The 12,885-nt window shown below is 38.7% G+C and overlaps 1 protein-coding gene across 6 annotated transcripts in view; it reads left to right on the top strand.

Moving 5' to 3' along the window:
- The window catches only part of pcbp3 (poly(rC) binding protein 3), a 79,341-nt gene that overhangs the window by 50,010 nt on the left and 16,446 nt on the right, over positions 1 to 12,885 (top strand). For all 6 annotated transcript variants that reach the window (XM_026295472.1, XM_026295470.1, XM_026295467.1 and 3 more), the window contains 6 exons: positions 1,486 to 1,644; positions 3,668 to 3,691; positions 3,797 to 3,829; positions 4,035 to 4,151; positions 4,664 to 4,795; positions 5,742 to 5,870. In XM_026295472.1, the coding sequence (XP_026151257.1) occupies positions 1,570 to 1,644; positions 3,668 to 3,691; positions 3,797 to 3,829; positions 4,035 to 4,151; positions 4,664 to 4,795; positions 5,742 to 5,870 (510 nt within the window). In that variant the 5' untranslated portion in view covers positions 1,486 to 1,569. The remainder of the gene's footprint in view (positions 1 to 1,485; positions 1,645 to 3,667; positions 3,692 to 3,796; positions 3,830 to 4,034; positions 4,152 to 4,663; positions 4,796 to 5,741; positions 5,871 to 12,885) is intronic.

Genomic DNA, 12,885 nt, shown 5'->3' with positions numbered 1-12,885 from the left:
GCTGTTCCTCTGATACCAGTCACATGTTCCAGTCTCTGTAATAAGATGCTGCGGTCAGTAGTGTCGAATGCAGCACTAAGGTCTAGGAGGACAAATATAGAAACAAGTCCATTATCTAACTAATGCCAGGATGTCTTTAAGCAGTCTAGTGGGGATGGGGTCAAAGAGACATGTTGATGATTTAGGTGAAGCAACTGCCAGAGGTGGAAAAAGTATTCACATTCTATACTTAAGTAGAAGTACAGATACTTGTGTGAAAAAAGAAGTACTGACTCAACTCCTTTACTCAAGTAAAAGTAATAAAGTACAGGGTCTGAAATGTACTTAAGTAAAACAGTAAAAAGGTTTTTTGCCATCAATGATGCACAATACAATACATCTTTCCACAAAACTAAAAATGTTTGCCATACAAAAAAAAAAGGAAAATATGTATTACTTTTACTTTTATTAACAACTTGTACAGTGCTGGTACAGGGAACAAAACACAACGCATTCACCATGGACCATTCTTGAAGCCGACAACATCAAACAGTTTTTTCAAATACGGCCATGGATGGGGAATGCCTTGCTTTTCCGAATCTGCTGCATTGCCATCGGACTTGGAAAGTTTTCTCTCTATCATAACCTGTACACTCACTCAATTTCCCTCTCTAGTTAGTTACATCCTTTACATTGTATCGTCATTCACAGAGGCTGAAAAAGTAATGAGCCTGTTTTGATAATCTAAGGAGTACGAAGTACAGATATTTGTGTTTAAATGTAGGGAGTAAAAGTAAAAAGTCATCAGAAAAATAAAAACTCAAGGAAAGTATAGATACCTGAAAAATATACTTAAGTGCACTAACAAAGTATTTTGTACTTTGTTACTTCCCATTTCTGGCAACTGCTGATGTGAATTCAGAGAGATCTATGGGAGAGAAGCAGTCTAAACATAACTGAGGTCTTACAGATGATTCAAGAGCTACTGTAGTAGAAGATTATTTTATTGCAGCTATAGGAAGCATCTGATGAATTTTATCTCTAATAGTTGTGATTTTTTGCAAAGAAATTCATAAAGTCATCACTGCTGAGAGCTAAGGGAACACTGGGCTCAACAGAGCTGTGACTTTTTGTCAGCCTGGGATTGTTCTTATTTTTCTCTATTAGTGATGAATAGTATGCAGTTCCACAGTATCAAGAGTTTCACGCAGTGAGGCTACAGCACTGTCAACAACAGTTTTTTAAGTTTTGGGAAAAATAGAAAAATATCAGGTGAGAACTGGACGTAATTGTGCTTGGTTATCATGGAGTAAATATTATGTGTATCTACAGTCACTGATGTGGACCTCATAAAAGTGATGCCTATCTGCATTGTGTGTTCCTCTAATGCAGTATATATATATATATATATATATATATATATATATATATATATATATATATATATATATATAATATATATAAATTTTTTTTTTCTTTTTTTTTTTGTGATGTTGGATTTGGCAGGTGACTGGCTGGCTGCAATACCATCCTACGCCTTCTCCTTCTGAGGTCATCTCCCATTCCAGGGCTGGTCTTACCTCCCACAGTATGGAGCCCACCAAAGTCCCCTCAGAGGGTGGCCTCAATGTCACCCTTACCATCCGCCTCCTCATGCATGGAAAAGTAAGCAGGGTATTACTGAGTTTGTCCTTGGCTGTGAAGATGAAAAGTAATGAAAAAAAAAAGTGTGGTTAAAAAAAAGTTTTTATGAGTCAGCATCACGTGGGAAATTTGCTTCTTTACTTTTTAAATAACCAGTTGAACTTACAGCATCATAGGTTTAATAAAGGTAATTTCATTAATATTACTAATCTTCAGAATGTTTCATTATGCAGAGTACTAATGTTGTCTATGGGTGTAGTGGCCTAAAGGTTAAAGCAATGGCCATGAGAGAAAGTTTTTTTTTTTTTTTTGCTTGTCATTTCCAATCTCTCTACTCTAAACATCTTTTTTAACAATTCTTTTTTTTTCATATCTGTGCCTTTTCAATTCTCCAACCTTGTGGAAATTTGTTTTGAATTCGTGATGGAGCTCTTGAGACTATAAAACTCTGCTTTCCTGAAACACAGCTGTACATCAGTTGCATGCTAACCTGGCATCCTCTTTCATTCTGAAAGCTCAAAATGATGAACAAGACAGTTACCTCGTCCTAACTCTTCAGTGTCATCTTGCACCTCCCACACAATGTCACCATGGCAGAGGGTTCCATTGAAGCTGCCATGCCCACTTGGGCATGATACCATGATACTTTTAGTGTTTAGGAAAAAGGTGCTTGTTCTGCTGCTGCTGCACTTTGTGATGGCATTCTCTTCCACCAGTTGATGTTTTTGTGGAAGAATGTGCCTGTGCTCATTAAGGGGGAAGCAGCTGTATTTGCATCTTATTGCTGTAATTTAAACTCACTGGAATGGATAAACAGACCAAGCCATTGGAATCACTGTGGCTGATAGACCATTACAAGAAGAAACTCCACTTCCATGCTTATAGAGTCACAAGCTTCTAGTGCAATGAGCCTGTTGACTCATTTAGCACACAGAGTATATTCTGTATTTAGGCACCAGCATCTTGTCAGTGTTTTATTCAGGCACGTGCATAGCATGCTCTCTCACACCTTTCTCCTTTCCATTCTGCTTCCTTCTAAGAGGTGGTTACATTTGGTGTGTGCATGTCGACAGACTTATAGTCTGTAGAGTTTATGTGCCCAGCAGTCTGCAGCCTAAGAATTCACCCATTGCATGGCTTCTCATGTAGCAACCTCAAACATTTGGTGAAGTGGTAACAGCTTGAAAAAATTGTGGTCTGACAGAACCCAGGATCTGCCAGAAGATGGCATCCGACTGCCATGAGGGAAGATTTTGCCAGTAGTGTTGCCCACATCTGTTTTCCACATTCCCCAAATTGAGCAACTATCAGGTTGTGCTGGGTTCAGTATTGTGATGTGAAAGCATGGTCTCTGGGGTGCAGGTACCCTACCAGCATTGATCCACTTGGGCTGTAGACTTCTAATTTGACAACTGGGCTGAATTGTGATGCATTTCTAACAGTCTCACCCAAAGTACCTGTCTGTGACATTTACTCTCCTCCACAGTTTTGTTTTCATGTCCAGGACATATAAACGCAATTCAGCCTTACATCTCTGAAGGTGTGATATGTAATATGTGGTATGCCCTGGATCCCCTGGATTTACAGCAGAACTGGTTCAGCCTGGTACTTGAAAATAAATGAATAGTGCTGAGTAAAAAGAAATACACACTTCAATCAAGAGTAAATTCCTTAAAGAATCTTTGGGGGCAAATACAAACTATTTGTACTGCCTGACTTTAAATAGAACTTTTACATAAATAAACTGATGTTTAGAGAAGAACGTGGCTCTGCACAGCAATGGCCTGGAGCTCAAATATCACAGTGGATGTAACCCTCACACTCACTGAGGAGAGGTCAGGGATTGTTGATGCTTGCAGCCAGCACTGTCCCTCTGCCCTTTCCTCACTGTGTCACAACCACCTCACAAAGTGTGATTACATACATTTGAAAACTGCGGCCCTCAACGCCGCCATGCAGCTGTGTATCCCCAGCATGTTTTCCACATTCCACAAACCTTTTCCAGAAAAAGCTTCAATTTTCTTTTTTTCTTTTTTTATTGCAGGAAGTTGGAAGTATAATTGGAAAGGTATGTATTTTATGAGGTCACTTGTGTCTATACCATAACATTTTTTTATCCTATCATGTTATAGTTATTTTTAGAATTTTCATTAATAATTTGTTTTTTTTCCAGAAAGGGGAAACAGTAAAAAAGATGCGTGAAGAGGTGGGTTTCAGTATAAGAAACATCAGACAGTGCTTTATAATCAAAAATTGAAAAAAAAAAAAAAACCCAAAAAACTCATAACTTAGATTAAATAACAAACTTAATACAATTACAATTTTTTTTAGTGGTTGATTGTTTAGAGTTGGTCAAAAGCCCCTGCAGTATTACACAGGTCACATCTGCAATATGTGTGTTTCTTTCTCAGAGTGGAGCACGAATTAATATTTCTGAGGGCAACTGTCCGGAGAGGATTGTCACCATCACTGGACCAACAGACACCATCTTCAAGGCGTTTGCCATGATTGCCTACAAATTTGAGGAGGTGTGATAAGACTGCACAATTGATGAGAGCATTTTATTCAAAATCATTTCAAACCTATATCATGCACAGTCATTTGATCGTCAAATTGACATTTTACTTCATTGGACATATGTGCTGATAAAAGTTCTGTCTGCCTGAGGTCCTTTTGTGTCATTTTAGATAAACAATTTCATTTAAGAATTAATTTTATTTTTAATATTTTTTTCTGCATGAATAGCAATCTCAGTTTGAAACAAACTGTCACAGAAATCTCTCTGAATATTAATGGAGAACATTTAGTTTGTAAAATGGTTTAATTTTACACTTGCAAAAGTGATACCCACTGCCGTGTCTTCAGTGACCTGTGTAAAAACTAGTCTCCAGATGAAGGCACTAGTTATTTGCAGACACACCCAAAGTGCAACAGTGTTTTATATGGATAGTCATTACCAACACAGCTGACCTCATGGATTTCTGGAGTCAAACTAGAAAAATATTATTCTTACAAACTGAAATCTCTTCTCATTTCTTAGGACATAAACAGTTCAATGAGCAACAGTCCCGCAACCAGCAAGCCTCCTGTCACCTTAAGGCTTGTTGTACCTGCCAGCCAGTGTGGCTCCCTCATAGGAAAAGGAGGCTCCAAAATAAAAGAAATGAGAGAGGTATGATATGAAATTTTTCCTTGATAACCCATGTATGGAACTGCTACCCTAGTTTAATAAGTATGAGTTGATGTAACTCTTTCTGTCAACACTTATTTGCAACTCTGCTTGTGCCCATAGAGTAGAAGACTACAATGTGTAAATGTTAACTCTCTCAGAGGTGTTGTCCTCTAATGGGGTCTCAATGATTAAACCATTCACCTGCAAATCAGATAGATGGTAACATCATATCAATAATTGTTTAAAGCTAAGATCACAGTTATGACACTAAGAAAGCTTACATTTTACAAATGTCTTTCCATAGTCCACAGCCATGCTAGCAGGTCTTAAAGATTTTACTTATGCACAGTTGTGATTTATGCTTTGCTTTATAATTGCAGTTGTCAGCATATTAACACACTCAGATTGACAATTTAAAAAGTAACTGCACCCGGTCTAATAATCCTGTTAATGCTGCCAGCCAGTGCTGACAACATACAGTACTTCTTCCACATGCTGTGCAGCAGTGATGCAATGTGGTACTATTGTAAAAATAAATAAATTTAGTAAAAATGAATAAAATTGGTCCATCACAAAGACCAAAGCCAGGTAAGACAGCACTTATGGTCAAAGGTCAAACAACGAACACTTTCAACCTATAGAGGGCAGTGCTACCTCTTGACTAAAATCATGAGAACTCAGCCTCTACACACCATGGGATAAGTACACAAAATTTCATAGCAAAATCTTATTTATCATGGTGTTTTTACAGGTGTTTATTCTTTCATACAGCCTGCATCAGGTTTATCAAGGCTAATTGGCTGAGTAAGTGGTTTACAATTACTGTGTGCTTCTGTGTAGAAATGAGTGCCTGTAGAACCCTTCAGGACAACTCACAGCCTGTATGAGTTAGAATTGAAACCTGTCAGCATTGTCAAGTCCCTCAGTGTCTCTTTCTTTACTTTAGTCCACAGGGGCGCAGGTTCAGGTGGCTGGGGACATGCTGCCCAACTCCACAGAACGTGCAGTGACAATCTCTGGGACCCCAGAAGCCATTATCCAGTGTGTCAAACAAATCTGTGTGGTCATGCTGGAGGTAGAGTATGTAAAGACTCAACAAAATAGCTTTAATTTTAGTGCTAATTTTACTAAGAATTAAGAGATATTACTCTTAGACCTTATAAAATATCATCATCATCAAACAGTTGGCTTGCTAGAAAAGATAAGGCAAATATATTTGTATAACATATTTTCATACACAAAGGTAAGTGAAGGTGCTTTACATCATGCAAAAAAAAAACAAAAAAACAATGTGCATAACAGAGACCCTCAGATGGCAGTCTGTGTCTATATGTGTACCTTTTTTGAAGTCTCAGATAAATAATAGAAAATAACTTTGCTGTCACTTTGCTGCTTTTAGATGTAGTAACTGGAATCTTTTGATTACAGTTTAGAAGACCATTACTATCGGTGTGCAACAGGACTGTTAGGAGAACCAGAACCTGTTTCTGTTACATCCAGAAGACCATGTCTTTGTTTTCAAATACATGTAGTTTTAAAGCACATACATCTCTAAACCTAACTTTAGAGTTCAGCCACTAAAGCACAGCAGCTACAAAGGAAAACTGATTAAGCTGTCTCTGCAACCCTGTCCTATACAACTAAACTGCATTTCATTTACGTTTTGCCACGCAACGTAATTTGTCTTTGTTTGCTAGGAACGTATTGAATACATTCACATTTAGTTAACATACCATATCTTTGATGTTTATTTTCATTCATTGTGCTTGAGCGTGAACTGTATTTGCTCTACCTGAACCTGCTGACGCCGGTTTGAGACCCAGGAGAGCTTTGTTTACATTTTTGAATTTGGTTTGTATGTTTTCTGTGTAGCTTGTTTCTGTTTGTGTTTAGCTACTTTATCACATTTTGAAATGATTACAAGCTTCACAGCTGATAAAAGCTCTTCATTTCAGCACACATCAATTTAAATTTTCTACAATCATTTATTCCCATATACTGACAGATAGAATTCTGCTTTCACTTGCATGTTAGTCAGTCACCAGCAGGATGCAGTGTTAAAGCAAGAATTACAAAATGCAAATAAATATTGCTACAATTCTTTTGAGCACATTTACATAGTACTTGTTTCATTTAATTTCCTCCTTCTCATTAGTGCTATATCACATCATAGTATGCTTTTTACAAGTAACTGTTCTACACTGTTAGTTTTTTTACATACAATTTTCTGAAAATATTTCATGCAAAACTAATCAATTAATTTTACTTACAAGTCATTTACATTTTCTTGTCTTTAACACTCACCTGACTTCATGAATCATTGAAGGACAGCACACAGTAAACCGTAAACAGGTTTTCATGATACCACAGTGCAGACACTGGTGTGGCTGTGAGATGAAAATTAGGTCCAGCGGTGTGTTCTTCTCTGTGGTTGCAGCAGCGATGACTTGTGCAAATCCAATGGACTTGAACAGATCCAGTATTGGTTTGCTTGCATTGGATAAAAGTTCTCATTGAAATCACCACAGACAATGATGGGGTGACAATCCATGATCTCCAGTGCATCCAGAAGGCTTCCCAGGCTAGACAAGAATGATGTCACACTGTAGTCTGGAGGTCTGTATACAGAAACAATCAGTGCAGGAACTAGGGCTTCAACCTTCAAAGCCGCAAACTCAAGGTCAGTCACATTATGGATGTAACGTTTTTCATGCACTTGAATGTGACCTTTGAGATAAACAGCAACTCCACCACCACCTCTGTTGGCTAGTTGTGGGGAATTTGTGTAGGACACATGTCTGTTACGTTTGAATATGTTGTAACCCTCTAAATGGAGACTCTCTGAAACAAAGGAGCCTTGGAGGTGAGTTTCAGTTAGACACAAAACATCTGCAAGACAAAGTTCATGATGGCTCTTGATGTCACTGACATGAGAAAGCAACCCTTCTGTATTATGGTGGACAATGGTCAGAATGTCAGGTCTGTTCAGTGATTGTGTGATCTGAAGAAGAGGCATTATGTCGTCCATGTTGGCTTGTCTCATGGTCTCCAGGGCTGCAGTGATATCTGTGTTAGCATATATTTTACTGTCATCCATGTCCAGCACATAGATAGATAGATAGATAGATAGATAGAAAGATACAGAAGACAGCTCAATATGGGGGGGGGGGGGGGGTAATGCTGGAGGGAAGAGCCATAGAGACATGGAGGTACAGGAAGCAGCGGTGAAGGTGGAGGGAGCAGACATAGAGAATGAGGTGTAGTGAGGAGTTTCAGAGGTGGAGAGAGCAATCGCTGGGGTGGTGGTGGACGGAGTAGCTGTAGAGATGTAGGTGGAAGTAGCCACATTGTCAAACCTGATGCAATACTGGTTGAAGGTATTGGCTCTATCCACATCACCATCCAAAGACAGAGTTGTTCAGTTTGTAGCCAGTGATGGTCCTTACCCTGTTGCTCCTGTTGTATACTCCTCAGTTTCTCCTTATCCCTGTCCAGGAAAGCTCAGGTCTTTAACCCTCAGGGGTCGACAAACGCACCGGCGCATTTTGTGGCATCTTCTCCTGATAACGCCAAAACAAACTTAAATTACTCTGAATCTGTAAAGGGTCTAGTTTTAGTTGTATACACTCATAATAACAACAAAACACTGTGCTTTTGTTAAATAAAGAAAGCAGATGGTGTGCTCTCTGCCTTCTCTCTCTGTCATTTCTCTTCACAGACATGTAAATAAAACAACCAGAATCTCAGCAAATACTTGGCTCATAAAAATAAGAAATACAGTGGGTACGGAAAGTATTCAGACCCCTTTAAATTTTTCACTCTTTGTGTCATTGCAGCCATTTGCCAAAATCAAAAAAGTTCATTTTATTTCTCATTAATGTACACTCAGCACCCCATCTTGACAGAAAAAACCAGAAATGTAGAAATTTTTGCAAATTTATTAAAAAAGAAAAACTGAAATATCACATGGTCATAAGTATTCAGACCCTTTGCAGTGACACTCATATTTAACTCACATGCTGTCCATTTCTTCTGATCCTCCTTGAGATGGTTCTGCTCCTTCATTGGAGTCCAGCTGTGTTTAATTAAACTGATTGGACTTGATTAGGAAAGGCACACACCTGTCTATATAAGACCTTACAGCTCACAGTGCATGTCAGAGCAAATGAGAATCATGAGGTCGAAGGAACTGCCCAAGGAGCTCAGAGACAGAATTGTGGCAAGGCACAGATCTGGCCAAGGTTACAAAAGAATTTCTGCAGCACTCAAGGTTCCTAAGAGCACAGTGGCCTCCATAATCCTCAAATGGAAAAGGTTTGGGACGACCAGAACTCTTCCTAGACCTGGCCGTCCAGCCAAACTGAGCAATCGTGGGAGAAGAGCCTTGGTGAGAGAGGTAAAGAAGAACCCAAAGATCACTGTGGCTGAGCTCCAGAGATGCAGTAGGGAGATGGGAGAAAGTTCCACAAAGTCAACTATCACTACAGCCCTCCACCAGTCGGGGCTTTATGGCAGAGTGGCCCGACGGAAGCCTCTCCTCAGTGCAAGACACATGAAAGCCCGCATAGAGTTTGCCAAAAAACACATGAAGGACTCCCAGTCTATGAGAAATAAGATTCTCTGGTCTGATGAGACCAAGATTGAACTTTTTGCCGTTAATTCTAAGCGGTATGTGTGGAGAAAACCAGGCACTGCTCATCACCTGCCCAATACAATCCCTACAGTGAAACATGGTGGTGGGAGCATCATGTTGTGGGGGTGTTTTTCAGCTGCAGGGACAGGACAACTGGTTGCAATTGAAGGAAAGATGAATGCGGCCAAGTACAGAGATATCCTGGAAGAAAACCTCTTCCAGAGTGCTCAGGACCTCAGACTGGGCTGAAGGTTTACCTTTCAACAGGACAATGACCCTAAGCACACAGCTAAAATAACAAAGGAGTGGCTTCGGAACAACTCTGTGAATGTTCTTGACTGGCCCAGCCAGAGCCCTGACCTAAACCCAACTGAGCATCTCTGGAGAGACCTGAAAATGGCTGTCCACCAACGTTCACCATCCAACCTGACAGAACTGGAGAGGATCTGCAAGGAAGAATGGCAGAGGATCCCCAAATCCAGGTGTGAAAAACTTGTAGCATCATTCCCAAGAAGACTCATGGCTGTACTAGCTCAAAAGGGTGCTTCTACTCAATACTGAGCACAGGGTCTGAATACTTATGACCATGTGATATTTCAGTTTTTCTTTTTTAATAAATTTGCAAAAATTTCTACATTTCTGTTTTTTTCTGTCAAGATGGGGTGCTGAGTGTACATTAATGAGAAATAAAATGAACTTTTTTGATTTTGGCAAATGGCTGCAATGACACAAAGACTGAAAAATTTAAAGGGGCCTGAATACTTTCTGTACCCACTGTATATGGCTAGAAAGCTTGAAATGTTTTCTTATTAATGAAACAATTCAAGTCAAAAACAAATCAACACTTTGTATTTAATCCATATGAACGTAAGGAGAAGTACATTTTCTCCTGTCTCACCTCATTACAGCTAATTTGATCCCGTCTCGTACTGAGCGCACTGTTCATATGGAAATAATCTGAGGTGAGCCAGGTAATAATGTACACGCCCCTGAGAAATGACATAAAACGTCAAACTTCATCATAGAATTTACTCACTTTTTCTGTGCGTTTGGATGATGGCACGTTATGCAGGTGTAGAAGCACTTCGTATGTTCCAGACAGCAACAAATATTAACAAATATTCTCCTCAGAGTAAAAACATGACTCAAATGACGAACGTTTGGATCTGCATTGTATTGTATTGTATTGCAGTAATCCCCTCTCAGCCACATTGACTGAAAGGCTAATTATGGAGGTCTTTTTGTGTGGATGGTGAATGTGTGGATAGAATATGTGCGGATCTTTTGTCTTCTCAGGTAAATCACATGACTATTCATGGTCAGACACACCTTGCTGCATATGCCCTTTCTAAAAAAAAAGTGATGACTTTCACATCATTTTGAAGCAAACACTCTAGGCTACAAGATGCATTTCTCAAACGTCTTGTGAACCAATGTTCTGTATGTGTTTTATGGTCTTATTTCAGTGACTTAAAAATTTTAGTTTTTCATTAACCATGCATAAACGCTGTTTTCTCAAAAACACAATCATGTATAAACTTACTGCTCACATATTATTGTAGCCCAGTTTGTGCTGATTACAGCGTTATCAGGCTTTAGCCATTAATATGTTTAAAAGCAACTGAAAAAGGGGCATGTCAAACTTGTCCAGGGCCCCAAAACACTCTCAGACCCCAGAGAGTTAAGCAATAAGCGGGTATAGATAATGGATGCATATATTATTTTAAGATGATTTGAAATGAAAAGCAAAATGTTCCATTTGTTGTTACCATCACAAAAAATTACAAGATACAAATACTATTTTTGGAATTCTTTTATCGTACGTACTACTACAATGACATGAGTGCAGAAAAACATTATATCCCATACTGATCTCATTTTAAAGTTCCACCTAGTAAATATACTCTGCAATAAAACACATTATGGATGTTAACAATCACAACGGACACAGAGTATCGAGGCTTTAAGGAGTATTTATTTCCAGCGGACAGGACCGTGGAGAATAGACGGCGTCTGGAGATCAGAGAAAGCAGAGGGCTGGAATCACCAGGTAGGAGTGGTAGCAGGAAACTCACGGGAGACCCGGTCGAGTGGGTAGAGTCCTTCGAATAGCGGCAAGTACTGCGTAGTCTTTAGCCAGGCAGTCACTAACGAGATCGGACGTGTGTTCCAGGGAGATAGGCGTCTTTATGGGAACTGAGGAGCGATGGACAGGTGAATCTAATTACTCATTAAAACTCAGGTGAACTGGAACGTCTTACCGGATAGGCGGGAGTGTCCGACCGAGCCATGACAATGGACTAGATATACAGCCAATTTAAAACAACCAACAATTTAATCTAACTCCTTTAATTGTGACACTTTAACATTCTTCTCAATAACATCTAGCTTTCAAGTTTTCAGTCAAAAAAACCCCAAAAAACAATGAAGACATGTCACATGTAGATGAATCAATTTCCATTTTTACCACTATATCCAACTTTAGAATTTTTTACTATAAACATATTTACATCAAGCATAAAACATATTTTTAAATTTGTAACTAGTAGTACAAACCTTTCTTCATTCTGACAACACAACTTCCACTGCTTTCAAAAGGAAGACTAAACAAGTTTAAAGTCCTAGAATATTTACATCATGTATGAACTATTTGAAGACTTATAGTAAAAAAAACTTGCAATAGAGTATGCATATGGAATAACTTACTTTATGTAACAACTTTTGATAAGGTATAGCAACAATGTGTTTTCTAGCTTCTTCAGAAATCAACACAAAAGAACTACACAGTATCTTAATTTCTAACAACAAATTTAGCTGTCAGTGGAAATAACTCATCATCCACATTCACACCTGGGCATAATTTACGTGCCATCTCACTGGTACTCATCAAACTTCCTGTCTCCTTTGTCATCCATTCCACCATCTCTTGTTTGAAACAGACAACCTCAATGGTAACAGAAATGATCTGCTGCTGCAGAGTAACTGACTGAAGACACAAAATATTTACTCATTCTTTGTTACTTTTCTATTCAACCTAATTTTTTTCACATATTTTGCTAAACTGTATTATTTTCTCATACATGCAAAGAGGAAATCGGGAACATTTTTCATTAAAAAAAACTCCTTTGCTCTACCATATTTTTAGCACATTTCTTATGAACAGCTGCCTAGAGGTTGATTTGAAGTATCTGTATTACGTTTAGTACTTGGTTCTCACTTGCCAAACTACAAAAATATTTAAACAGTTATGGCTTCCACCCTGCTGTCCTGACATATATGCCTGTGTAAAGTTTTGCATGTACTTGAAGCAATGATAGAGATGTTACCGAAATACAGTGAATCATTTAAGACTTTAGGTGTCACTCTGGAGTTCTTTTGTTTTGTAACAAATCATTGAGCACCTTAAAATAATCTTAAAATGATCTTGGCTGGATCTCTGCCAATTCTAAGCAATGTA

The sequence above is a fragment of the Mastacembelus armatus genome, chromosome 21, assembly GCF_900324485.2.
Source record: "Mastacembelus armatus chromosome 21, fMasArm1.2, whole genome shotgun sequence".
Taxonomy (NCBI): domain Eukaryota; kingdom Metazoa; phylum Chordata; class Actinopteri; order Synbranchiformes; family Mastacembelidae; genus Mastacembelus; species Mastacembelus armatus.
Note: the sequence above shows the minus strand (reverse complement) of the source record. Positions and strands in the feature narration are given on the sequence as shown.